Genomic DNA, 12,256 nt, shown 5'->3' on the forward strand with positions numbered 1-12,256 from the left:
GTTTGTCAAACACAATTTCCCTTTCATAAAACCATGTTGACTCAGAAAATCATAATATGATTAGGCAAAGTGCCCTGTTACCACTTCCTTAATAACGGATTCCAGAATTTTCCCAATGACTGATGTCAGGCTAAGTGGCCTGAAGTTCCCTGTTTTCTCTCTCCCTCCTTTCTTGAATAGCAGGGTCACATTTGCTACCTTCCAATCCGCTGGGACCATTCTAGAATCTAGGGAATTCTGGAAGATCATAACCAATGCATCCACTATCTCTGCAGCCATCTCTTTTAGAACACTCAGATGTCGGCCATCAGGTCCGGGGGATTTATCAGCTTTTAGCCCCATTAATTTCTCAAGTATTTTTTCTCTACTGATATTAATTACTTTAAGTTCCTCACTTTCATTAGACCCTTGGTTCCCCACTATTTCTGGTACTTTTTTTTGTGTCTTTTACTGTGAAGACAGATACAAAATATTTGTTTAACTGCCATTTCCTGATTCCCCATTATAATTTCTCCTGTCTCAGCCTCTAAGGGACCCACGTTTACTTTTGCTACTCTCTTCCTTTTTACATACTTGTAGAAACTCTTACAATCTGTGTTTGTATTTCTTGCTAGTTTACTTTCATATTCTATTTTCTCTCTTTTTATCAATTTTTTGGTCATCCTTTGCTGGTTTCTAGAACTCTCCCAATCCTCAGGCTTACTACTCTTCTTGGCAACATTATAGGCTTTGTCTGTGATCAGATTCTAGAGGATCGAGAGGTCACGAGAGATGGCAAGGTCAAGGAGGTGTTTTGAATAGGAGTAGGACAGTTTATGTGGATGAGAGGTTTTGGGAGGACAGTGAATTCAGAGGAGGGGGCAAGGGGAGCAGGGATGGAGATTGAAATCACAGAGGATGAGGAATTGCTTAGGCTGAGGTAGGAAAGCTATCTCAGTGAGAAACTCTGGGTGGGGCAGACAAAGAGGACTTTGAAGGAGAGGTGGAACAAGGTGAAGTGGTAGAAGGAGGAAAAGGTACGAGTAGGGGAAGATACCAAGGAGTGATTTAGTATAACAGCCACACCACCACCACAGCGGTTTGAGCGAGACAAGCAGTGGAAAATGCAGTCAGGAAGGGAGGCTCCAATGAGGGGCAAGGTGTCACCACCTTTGAGCCAAGTTTCAGTCAAAGCCAAGATGTCAATGCAATCATCCACAATAGGGTTGTGGATGGCAAGGCACTTGTTTGAAAGTGAACGGACATGCTGGATAGAAGTGCTTCCCTATCACTGTCACAACTTTACCCCGCTACTGGACAATTAGTAACTGTAAATTGGAGGTTTGGGGAATATTTGGGAAAGAAGCAGACCTAGTCATTTGCACATTATCTTGCTATCTTGACGTGATAAAAGCATAACTGCTGCCACTTAGCTATACTGGACAGTAATTGTAGATAGATCATGAATTGGACTCCCTGACACGGTGAACTGTATGTTTCAAAATACCCAGTTATTGATTAAAATCTGAGCTTAAGCTGTAAAAACATACATTTTGTTATCCTTACACACTACAAATCAAGTATTATAAAATGGTTAAGCGATCAGAGATGCAGACTCTAAGCTACAAGAACTGGTTTTATTTCTGATTCCTAACATTTGTTTTAATTAGTCCAGACTCACCATCGCTATTCTACACATTTTTGTGCGCTCAATATAGCGACAAAGCTCCATACAACTGCTAAATTGTTTGTGCAGGATAAAAATCATGAATTAGTGTGAGATAGAGTTTGTTATTGATTATAGACATCTACTAGAAGCCTTTATCTGCATCAGTTAATCTCCTGATATACATTATAAAACAAACAGCAATTCAAATGATTTTGAGATTTGAATACAATAGAGACCTAGAAAAAGATATGCAGAGAACCCTGCCCCTTTTCCCAATTTACTGTTGAACAAGGCTCGATGAATACTACTATCCAGGGTTTTGAGAATCAAATGGATGAATGGACCAAATGAATGGAGAAAGGGGGTGTTAAAGCTTTGAGAAATATCAATTAATGAGATTTGCCATGGTTAATAGATAAATGTTAGATGCAGATATAAAGCACACTTAATGTTCCGAAGAAGTTAAAGGTGTGACAGAATAAAGTTTGCCTCAAAATAAGAATGTGGAGAATTTGCTCAAGATACAAATTTGAGCTTTTCTAAATGGCTTGACAAAGACCTATTACAACTGAAAGTCCAATCGGAAATTATTGATAATCAGCAGTAAAGTTAGAGGGTTGCAACAAAGGCAACATTGAACGCACAAGCCCGCCTGCTTCATGCCCCAAACAGGAGGAAATTTCAGCAAATACATAAAATTCTTTGCTATGTGGATGCAGAGATTGTTAGACTCAGTCAAAATAGGGCTGTTATTAATCTAGTTGCCACCCATAGTAATAAAGGCCTTTGCAGTCTACTTTAAAAATGTGCCACCAGCTCCTGATCTTATGAATAATGATGGGAAAAAATAAAAGAAAAGTTACTGCAATGTGCTACATGCCTTGAAAACAGAACGAAAATGCACAGACCTGTTACTCCACTGTTATCTGTATCTGTGAATGAGAAAATTCATCATGTAACTAAAACAATAAATTCAATTATCTAGAGGGACCCCACACAAAAAAAATAAAGCTGTATAATTGATTTAAGCTTGGTGATCAAGACCTTCCCACTTAATTCACTCTATTGAAGATCATTCAAATGTTTTAGGATTTTTGAAAAAGATGGTCAATTCTTCCCCTCCCAAAGGTGCTAATTTCTTGCTGGTGTACAATGGTACAGTTCCAATGACACCATTTGGTACCTCACTAAGTGGCGGTTATTCTTACATTAGCCTTGACGGTAAGTGTCAGCAAGCTACACAAGCCACACATATACAGTCAAGAATATCCATCCTGACCTGACCAGGGCTTCTACGATTTATCAAAAATTAATGGCTTTGCAAATATGAAGCCTGCAATTTGCATATCCTATTCTCTCAGATGAACAAAGGCAATAGATTAGTGCAAAACTGAAAAAAAAAATCCCAAAAAGAATATCCTTCTCCCCAAATGAATAGAGATCTTACAATCATGATGGATTAAAAAAAACAATTCTACAATCACGTACATCAGGGCCACTGATTTACAGTACAAGTCAAATTTTGTTTTTATTAATTGCGCATCCAGGATTTTTATTGGCATTTTGGGGATTGAATTCTGCAATTCCATCCATTTTTCAGTGAAAAGCGTAAGTCAGTGGCCTTGGACATGACAATGAAAATGACGAGAAAACAGGACTCCTTTTTCCACAGTACCACATCACCACTCAGTGAAATTGAAGAAATATCCCCCACGATTAACAATAAATACTTTCAATAGATGTTCATATTCTGGATTAGTGCAGTTGTAGGGTTCGATTTTCACTGAAGATCCAAATCCGAAGTTGCAGTGAGGTGGTGCTGGAGAACATGTTTCTGATGAGGGGCGGTGGCACAAATGTGTCTTAGTCTCTGCGATTCCAAAAAAGTGCAACATATTTTATAGCTGTTAACATGACATGGAAGAGAGCACAGCTGCCAGCTGTACTCCCAATATTTAGTCCCGGATCTGAAATACTAAATGCGTCATAAACCCTCAGCCTTGATGGGCGATACCAACACCAGGACTCTACTGGCTGACCAAATGTGCCACGATTTTTGTATTCTGACAAACTTTCTGGAACAAACATTTTGCAATGAGATTTGGCAACTTGATCTTACGTTTTATAATTATAAACAAATCTCAGAATTCCAAACACATCAAATCATCCTCTATTTACTTCCACTTAACTAATCCAGTTCTTATACCTAAAAAAGCCCAATGATAATCTCTCTGTTCTGGGTTGAAGTACCTCAGACACCAATAGCGGACCCGAATATGGAAACACGCTTAAAACCATTCCACAGTCAGTTTATGGATAACTGACACAATCATTAGCTGCATGACAAAATTAGATCAAGACCTGCCATCACGAGCAAGTCCTTTAATCACATTACAGATGTTTTGTAGCATTTAATAAACTACTTTCTCAAGTCTTTACTTTACTAAGAATCCAAATATCCTGAATTTTTTAATCGTTCTAATAATTATCACGTGTGCAACATTGGTCTGTGCAGTTTCTCCTCCTCCCCCACCCCCAATCCATATTTCAGGGGACCAGGTGTGACGTGTTCCATACAATACTCGACTCCATAAAGAGTTTAATTAAGAAGAGATGCTGAGGCTGCCGAATAGCAGCACTTGGTTACATGCCCTTGAAATGGAGTTTGAAAGCTGTGTTGACTGTTTAAATAATTTTTAAATTTACAATCAGATCAGTTTACACTTCAGCCTTTTAAAAATAAAACTCAACATGGAACGGAAAATTACATCATAGTATATATGACAAGTACTAATGCATTTTAAGGTGGTCTTGAATTTACAGTGGTGAAGGGCTTAAATACCAGGTGACATAAGTCAGAAATTAGTAATTTAGGAATTAAGGAAGAAAGTTTTTTTTAAAAAAAAGACAAAGAATATTATACTTGTGGAATAAGTTACCAGGGAAGGCCAGTGAAGAGACTAGAGTGAATGGGTCCAAGAAGCAAATAAATGGGTTTCAAATAGAGAAGGAATGAGAGATATGGTAAGAAAGCTGATAGATGGGACTGAAATTAATGAGAAAGGGCCTAATGGCCATCACCTGCTCCTAAAAATCCCCATGTTGCAAACACGATAATGTTGTAATACCTTGTTTCTGTCAACAGGAGTCCTCAGGGAGTGGTTACAAGAATTCAGTGTCAGAAAAATACTACGGCATTTTCAACTTACAACAAATCCCATGGCTCCTGAACCAACAAATTTTACAGTCACGCAATTTGAAATCAAGTTTGTATCAGAGAAGAGTGTTCTATTCTAATATATTAAATCCACCTTTCACTTTCATAAGACCTGCTTTTCATCCTTACTACAACCAGACACAGGATACTTCATGTGTGACAGGGAGTTATTCCATATATTTTACATGTGTAAGAACACCCACAGTTTGCAAGTACTATTTTTTCATCTTCCACACAAAAAGGAACTCAAACGCACCACTGAAGCCAAGATGTACTGTTAGTTCTAACGGCCAACAGCAGTTACAGAAGGCTCTATATCTGTCTTCAGGAAATGCTGCATAATGTAAGGTGTTATTTTGCACGTGTAAAACAGTCCTGCAGGCAGTATAATCACATTACCAGAATAAGTTACCACCAAAAACTAAACTGCACATAGTACTGTACTTACCCTCTTCATGGTTGTTCTCTCCTACTGGTATACCAACATAAACCATCACATTAACCGCGTCAGACACATCCAGATGGAGGTTTGTTGTTCCAACTTTTCGATCTTCTGTTGTTATTAACCCTAAAGAGACAGCACACTTTGTTTATTATGAATTCAATTCTAGTGCCTCATACAATTAACAGAATCCACTGGTCTGAAGATCCGACGAGCAAAAAATATTCTTTGAAAGGAGTAACAAAATGGTGCTCTGGAGGTTTAATTTGCTTAAAAATTACTTTTCATAACAAAGATGACTACTTGTTAATCTAATTTACTCGAAACGTGGCGACTGTGAGAGAGAAGGAAAACTGAACACAGGTGCCGTGCAATTAGAAAAAAATCTCCCGATGCCCAGGTCTCCCCCAATGATGCTTGAAAATGTTTAAAAGCAGTCAGGGTGACTTCCTTCGGTGATTCTCTGTGGAAAAGCATCTAGCTTCTCCACTATTAAGATTAGAAACTTGCCTTTTATCAATATGATTTGCAATGTTCTATCTTGTACCACAAAGTAGCTTCTGGAAAGCAGCAACTATTTTGTGTTTATAGTATCTGCACCAGTACCGCTGAAATCTAGTAACCAAGAATTATTTCAAACTGACAATCAAAGTGCCCCAGTTAAAACATTCTGAGAAGAGACCAGATGGTCATGGAAGATAAAACAGACCAGACCCACAAAACAAATCTGCACTTATGGTAAACTCAAACAGCTCCCATCAGCTTTTAAGCTGTGAATTCAAGTGACTTGCAGAGGTCTCTATTTAGTAAATTCAAGTCAGCATTAACTAAAAAGGTTTTTAAAAAAACTTTGCAGTTCTGCACCATAAGCTAGACAGAAAGGATATGATGTTCATCAAGCAAAGTACTGGTGCCAATTAAGCAGCTTCATTTCACTGATAAGAATGTTGGAGATTTCATCAGATTCCCTGTACAATTTTAAAAGCAGTATATACAGCTCTGGCTGTCATGTCTTAATCTATATCATCCCACGTTGGGTTTCCAGTTACACATGCAATCCTTCAATAAGCCTCGCGGGAGAGGCACCAATAAATTGTGGTTTATCTTTTGGACCTATGCCAGAGACAATGGGAGTGCAAGTTCTGGCATGTCAGATTATGTGTCTGTCATAACCAGCTACTACTTGGTGTCCATCACTTATGTTTGAGTGAATCACTATTTGCCATAACTGCTGGAAATATCAGAAAGTGCTCTTCCAAGGCTTGGAAATTAATTAAAACATCCACAAAATACCAGATAATGGTAACTATATTTACAAATGTCCATGAGTTAAAGATTACATTTTAATGGAATGGATAATATTCTGTGCAGGTATGTTCTGCCTGGATTCAATGTTTATGCAATAGAAAGATTAGGCTAGGATCAGGGATTTTACATGATAGGAATAGAAGAATTCTGTTGTTACACTGAAATTCCAGGCTTGGATCCAAGTCTGTAATCATCTACATTGAAGCATACACAGAATTTTAAACCAAGTTTGTGAAAGGACAGGAATTAAAACTTTAACATTCCTGTGCTAAACAGACAGGACATTTTAATGCAACTTGTGATACTCACCATAGGCATTGTACATCTTTGGTCCTAGGTCAGGCCGCACAAAATAGTTTGGGAGTCTTGAAGCCAGATTTAACCTCCCATCTCTCTTTGTGTATTCAGGTAGAGGGAGATTGTTCATCAAATCATTAAACCTGCAAAACAAGAAATAAGAGGATAACTTCTTGCATTTGTAACATACAGAACCCGAAGATATCGGCATGAAATGCAAAGTTTATTACCTGGTGGGCATCATGTCCCTAAAATCTTCACCCGGAGGCCAGTCTTTGAGTTTCAAAACCATTGGCTGCCCTTCTTCAGATTTCAAACGTTCTGTTGCACAAAAATATAATTAAAATTAGATCCTAGAAATAAATTAGATCCCAGGAATTTTGAGTAAGTGGTTACGGCTCTATCAAAGTCTTACCTGTTTATCCCTATGAAACAAAGAGTCAGAGTACCTACTATAGGTATGGTCTTCCTCATTCTTTGAGTACAGCTCAATTTCAACATACAAGTTATTATGCCATTATCCAGTGGGAGGGGGGGGGGGGGGGGGGGGGAGAACTACTAGGGCACTATCCCATCATGGAATTGACATCCATATAAAATATTAGCACATTCTAAAACTAGACAGACCAATGAAACTGAAAAGCACAAGGCATTACTGTATATTTCCTTGGCAAAACAGATGTTGTAAAAGGGTACGTAACTTTAATGTTAATGTATATTTCTAACTTAAAGCCTAACAGACTGGTCAGAGTTATGCGTACATATGGCATCCTGACTAGGCTCCACTGGCTATATTGAAGTAAGTTGAGTGAGTTATTGCACAAAATGTTTATAGAATTAGAGTAGCCCCCAAGTCCCTTTCACGATCTAGTGGTAAAGGCAGTATTGTTACAAGTGCAAATTCGGACTCCGGGGAGACTAACTTTGGTCATAGATTGAACTTAGTACCCTTTTCCTGCTGAAGATGGCACTGTAAAGTAAAAGCAGCATCTAAGAACTAATTTGGGGTTTTCAAATGACAGTGAGGCTTTTATAATGAGTATTTACATTTCAAACGTATCTAAATCATGAAACATGTATGTTTTACTAACTACTTAGAAATATCTGACCGGTATGTTACCAATAGGATTTTTTCTTTTAACAAAGACTGAGCTGAAAGGTATAGGTCATGACCAATGGACTGGGTTTACATTATTATGCCAATTATTAAAGTTGCTTCGTTTATCAATGTGTCTTCCTGCAAGCAGTTCACAAGTCTCTGGAGAACAATGGCTGAAGTAGAGGGCCTCTGTGAGATATGAATTTATGGTGCCATGTCTGGGGCAAGGCTCTTCAGGTTCATGGTATTCACATTCTGGGACACTCATGCATGGAAGCTGTCCTACCATCTCACTAACTCTAGACATCTGCTTACACTCTAGGAGGAAAACAGTTTCTGTCACAGTTAGGAGCAGCTCTTACCAGCTTCTGAATGATAGCAGTCATTTGAGTTAACTCCTCAGGCTATGACCTTATACTATTTTACCATTGGGCAGCTGGCTGAATCATCACTCCTCAACTTAGTGAACAGCAGGTTTTGACTTGTGTTTTTTTTTAAAAATCCAGAAATAGTTTTCCAGAAGTTGATGTTTAAATGATAAATTCAAACATGCTTTGTTATCAGCAGAGCCACTGGTTTCCTGTGACCACAAAAGTCAAATTAGTTGATTAGATGGAATTCTGGGGTTTTTGCTGACACTTTGGAGATTGCATTTTATGATTCCATTCATTTTTCATGAAAACAGCCAGCCAGTGGCCTTGATAGTCAATTATGGGAAGGCTGTACAGTACTCTTCCACTTTTGTTTTTCATACAGGGACTTGAAATTACAATATTTAACATGATCTGGAAAAATAAGCCCTGTACTTACTTGCAATGACCTCAAAGCCATCCCAGAAGTCCCGGACTTTCACATCAGAGATGATGGCACAATTCCTACAGTTGACCAGATCAACCTCTTGATCCCCAAACTCCCGGCTGAAAGCTTCAGGTTTCCAAAGGGCTGCATTCAGCTTCTTATGCACACCGGACACCAATACCGGCTGAGAAGAAGAACACATTAGCTAGGAGAAAAAGGTTTGTCTCGGATTCAAGGTCCTCTTTAATTGAGTTACATCGTTCTTGGAACCAACGAGTATGTCATGTACCTGAATTAGATAATTACTCATCAATGTGATCAGTACTAATAAAAAAATATCAGGCTGGTAAATGGAGCTTGCTCCAGGATTAAGCAGTCACTTGAGGTGGTGTAGGATCAGGAAGGTTCCAAAAACTTTTACCTGTTTGCGTGTTCCAATACAGCACATTTTTTTAACCAGAGCAACTTTAGGGTGGGAGGCTATATTCACAGCTCACTGGGGTGAAGTAATCAGGTGTGCAAGAAGTTCCTAAAGGAAAAAGCCCAGGTGACTTTTTGCATACAGAAGAGGAACTATACTCTGAACACAGAGATTACAAAATGGGGAAGAATCCAGCATTCTTCCTCGTGCATTTGATCTCTACATAAAAATAGAATAATGCCATATTTGTGCAAAATCGGAGAATGGGACTAAAACCTAGAAAGCCGAGGCTAGGTTGGAACAGCAGTTGTCAAACTGAGCTATCAGATTAAGACAATAATTCTCAATGAAACCATGTGAATTAATCCACATTACTGCTTTACAGATTGGCTTAAGGTCAGAAATTTGAAATGCTTAAACTGAAGAACTGTGCAATTGCTGGATTGCTATTAGTAACATGAATAAGTGAAAAGATTGATTAAGTGCTAAAGCTGAACTTTTCATGGTATTCTGGCAACAGAAGTGTTACGATGACGGAAGAAGAACTGAGCCATGCTTCCAGAATAAAGTATGACATACAAGGAGGACCAAATGACTAAGGCCTCAACGTTTTAGATGGCTTTTTCCTTTTTGGAAGGGTGGCCCATTGTGCGGCAGAATGAGAATGAATGGAGAAATCCATCGGCTGCTTTTAAATAATTTATTTTATGGTGCCATTCATGAACAATTAGTGTGGCAGTGGATGCTTTTCTGCCTCTCACCCTACTTAGTGATTCCAGTCTTCCCACTTCTATCATTAACTGGTCAACCAAAAACTGGCATGCGTGCATTTATTATGTAGGATTATTTTCAGTTTCTGCAATGTGTACCTGTCCTTGTTTCCAGCATTCCCTGAAGATCTTCCAGTTATTTTTGTTGCTGGGGTCTTGCAAGCAGAGCAGCCGACCATCACAAAGCCAGCAGTGCTGCGTGTTTGGGTCCAGAACACTCATTTCCATTACACCTTGCTTCTTTGTCTCCTTCAGTGGCTCCGTAGGATTCCCACTACGTTTTGACGTGTCTGTAGAAATTTTGTTCTCTACTACTGATGCAATTATGTGATCCAGGAAGTTTGGTAGGCCTCCCTTCCCCTTATCAGTCTGTTTTAAAAAAGAAAACAAAAAAACATGGGTAAGCAATTAATGACAGTAGCTGTTAACAGAGGAAGCCAGAATCTAATATTTTGGACCATTAACTTACAGCGTACATAACATAGGAATGAGAAAAGGCCATTAAGACCCCCCCCCACGAGCTAATTTTTATTTCCCTTCAATTTTGACACCAAGTCCATATCCCCCTCATCCCTATGTGATTTTGCATTTACTGCATTTGGCGGCAGTCTATTCCATGTTACCTGTGCAGCAATTAGTCCTATTTTCCTAGCTTATAATTGTATGTTCTCTCTTCAGCAGAAAGATTTTCCCCACCGCTTACATCACTAATTCTCTTCCCTATATAAAATGGGTAGATCATGTCATCTTAGTATTTGCGTCCAAATGGAACAGATTCACCAGCCTCTCAATAAATTGAATTAAAAATCAGCAGTATTCCTCTGGCCCTTCTCTGAACCTTTACCAATCCCTGTATTTTTTTTTACAAGTATGGTGACCGAAATTGGACACAATCCTCCATTTGTGGTCTCACCAATATTTTATATTTTTAGTGTTAAAATTGCCATAGACTTGTGCTGTACAGATCTACTTATACACCACCATACTTTTTACTTCAATATCTGTTGTCACAAGTTGCTGTTGTTGTTGAAATAGGACCCTTGATTAATTACAGCAAAATTATCAAGTTGCTTAATATTAATTATTTCCCACTCAGAGGAAATTCTAAATATGCCAGTTAGAAGCCAGAGTGAGCTATCTGCAGGTTTTGATACCAGCACAATATCATGGTTAAAAACTATTAATATATATTCTTTTAAATATCCAGAATTTCACACATTACACTGCTGTTAGTCATACATACCATTGATACAGATGTGAAGACCGATGGAAATGGAAGGCTACTCTCAGCAGCTCCCCGCTGTAATTTCCCTGGGGCTGAATTTAGCAGATCCCTAAGGCTTGAGCCTTCTGTCTTGGTGGTTGAGGGGCCTCCAGATAAAAGGCTGCTGAAAGGCTCTAAAATGGAGGGAGGCCTGGACAAAGCATTGAATGAGTCCAGTGCTAAGGGAGGCCTGGAGTCTTGGCTTTGGCTCAGCACAGATCGCAATGAAGAACTATTGCTTTCTGGGAAGGAAGGAAGGAAAAATTAAATGTTGAACTGTAAAATACAAATCGATGTGGATCAGAGAAGGCAACAACCATGTCCTTTGTCCATTATTAGTGTTGTCTAACATTGTAGTGACTACAAATGAAAGCTTCCACAAAGACCATTTGCAGGGGTCCTGAATCACAGCCATTAGTTGAGGCATAAAAATCTGGACTTGTGCACTTTAGAAATGAACCTTCATAAATCTAATCCAAGGATACATCAGGTCTGAAAGGGAGGTTTCATCACTGCCACATCAAGCTGTTACAAGGCACTGTACACAGTAACCAACCACCACAACAATCACCCAATTAAATCTCTGATGAGTTAGGCAGACCAGTGCTGTACCAGCAACTCTTTTCAAAAAAGATAAAGCAGCTTTGCTTTCGATCCGATAGACTGGCATCCATGAACCAGCTCCCAGGGTTTATACTGCTAAATCCAGCACCAGTATCCTGGCAGCAGCTTCATACACCCAGTTTTTTTGTAGGTCTACAAGTCTGCTAGTTGAATAGTGCAAACACTGGAAGCTGATTTGTGGATGCCGGTCTCCGATAGGAAATCAATGAGGGCATGGTCCAGTGAAAATGTTTTTGGCATTGATAAAATCATAACAAATAGTTCTTTACAGCTCAAATGTGGCAGCAAGCCCAAGCAAATTCTGTGGCAACAGAATGCAAATTCTTTGGCAACAGAATGCAAATTCTTTGTTAGGTTCATCAATTTGC

At 38.9% G+C, this 12,256-nt stretch overlaps 1 protein-coding gene across 2 annotated transcripts in view; it reads right to left on the reverse strand.

Annotated features, from left to right (window-relative positions):
* Positions 1-12,256, reverse strand: part of kdm3b (lysine (K)-specific demethylase 3B) — a 122,118-nt gene that overhangs the window by 10,900 nt on the left and 98,962 nt on the right. Inside the window, exons 17-23 of one of the 2 annotated variants that reach the window (XM_067996475.1) lie at positions 11,244-11,506; positions 10,100-10,369; positions 8,822-8,993; positions 7,143-7,233; positions 6,925-7,055; positions 5,314-5,433; positions 2,557-2,580 (exon numbers count right to left, since the gene is read on the reverse strand). In XM_067996475.1, coding sequence (XP_067852576.1) covers positions 2,557-2,580; positions 5,314-5,433; positions 6,925-7,055; positions 7,143-7,233; positions 8,822-8,993; positions 10,100-10,369; positions 11,244-11,506 — 1,071 coding nt within the window. The remainder of the gene's footprint in view (positions 1-2,556; positions 2,581-5,313; positions 5,434-6,924; positions 7,056-7,142; positions 7,234-8,821; positions 8,994-10,099; positions 10,370-11,243; positions 11,507-12,256) is intronic. The other variant, XM_067996476.1, reaches the window with a different exon arrangement.

This window comes from Heptranchias perlo, chromosome 14, assembly GCF_035084215.1.
Source record: "Heptranchias perlo isolate sHepPer1 chromosome 14, sHepPer1.hap1, whole genome shotgun sequence".
Taxonomy (NCBI): domain Eukaryota; kingdom Metazoa; phylum Chordata; class Chondrichthyes; order Hexanchiformes; family Hexanchidae; genus Heptranchias; species Heptranchias perlo.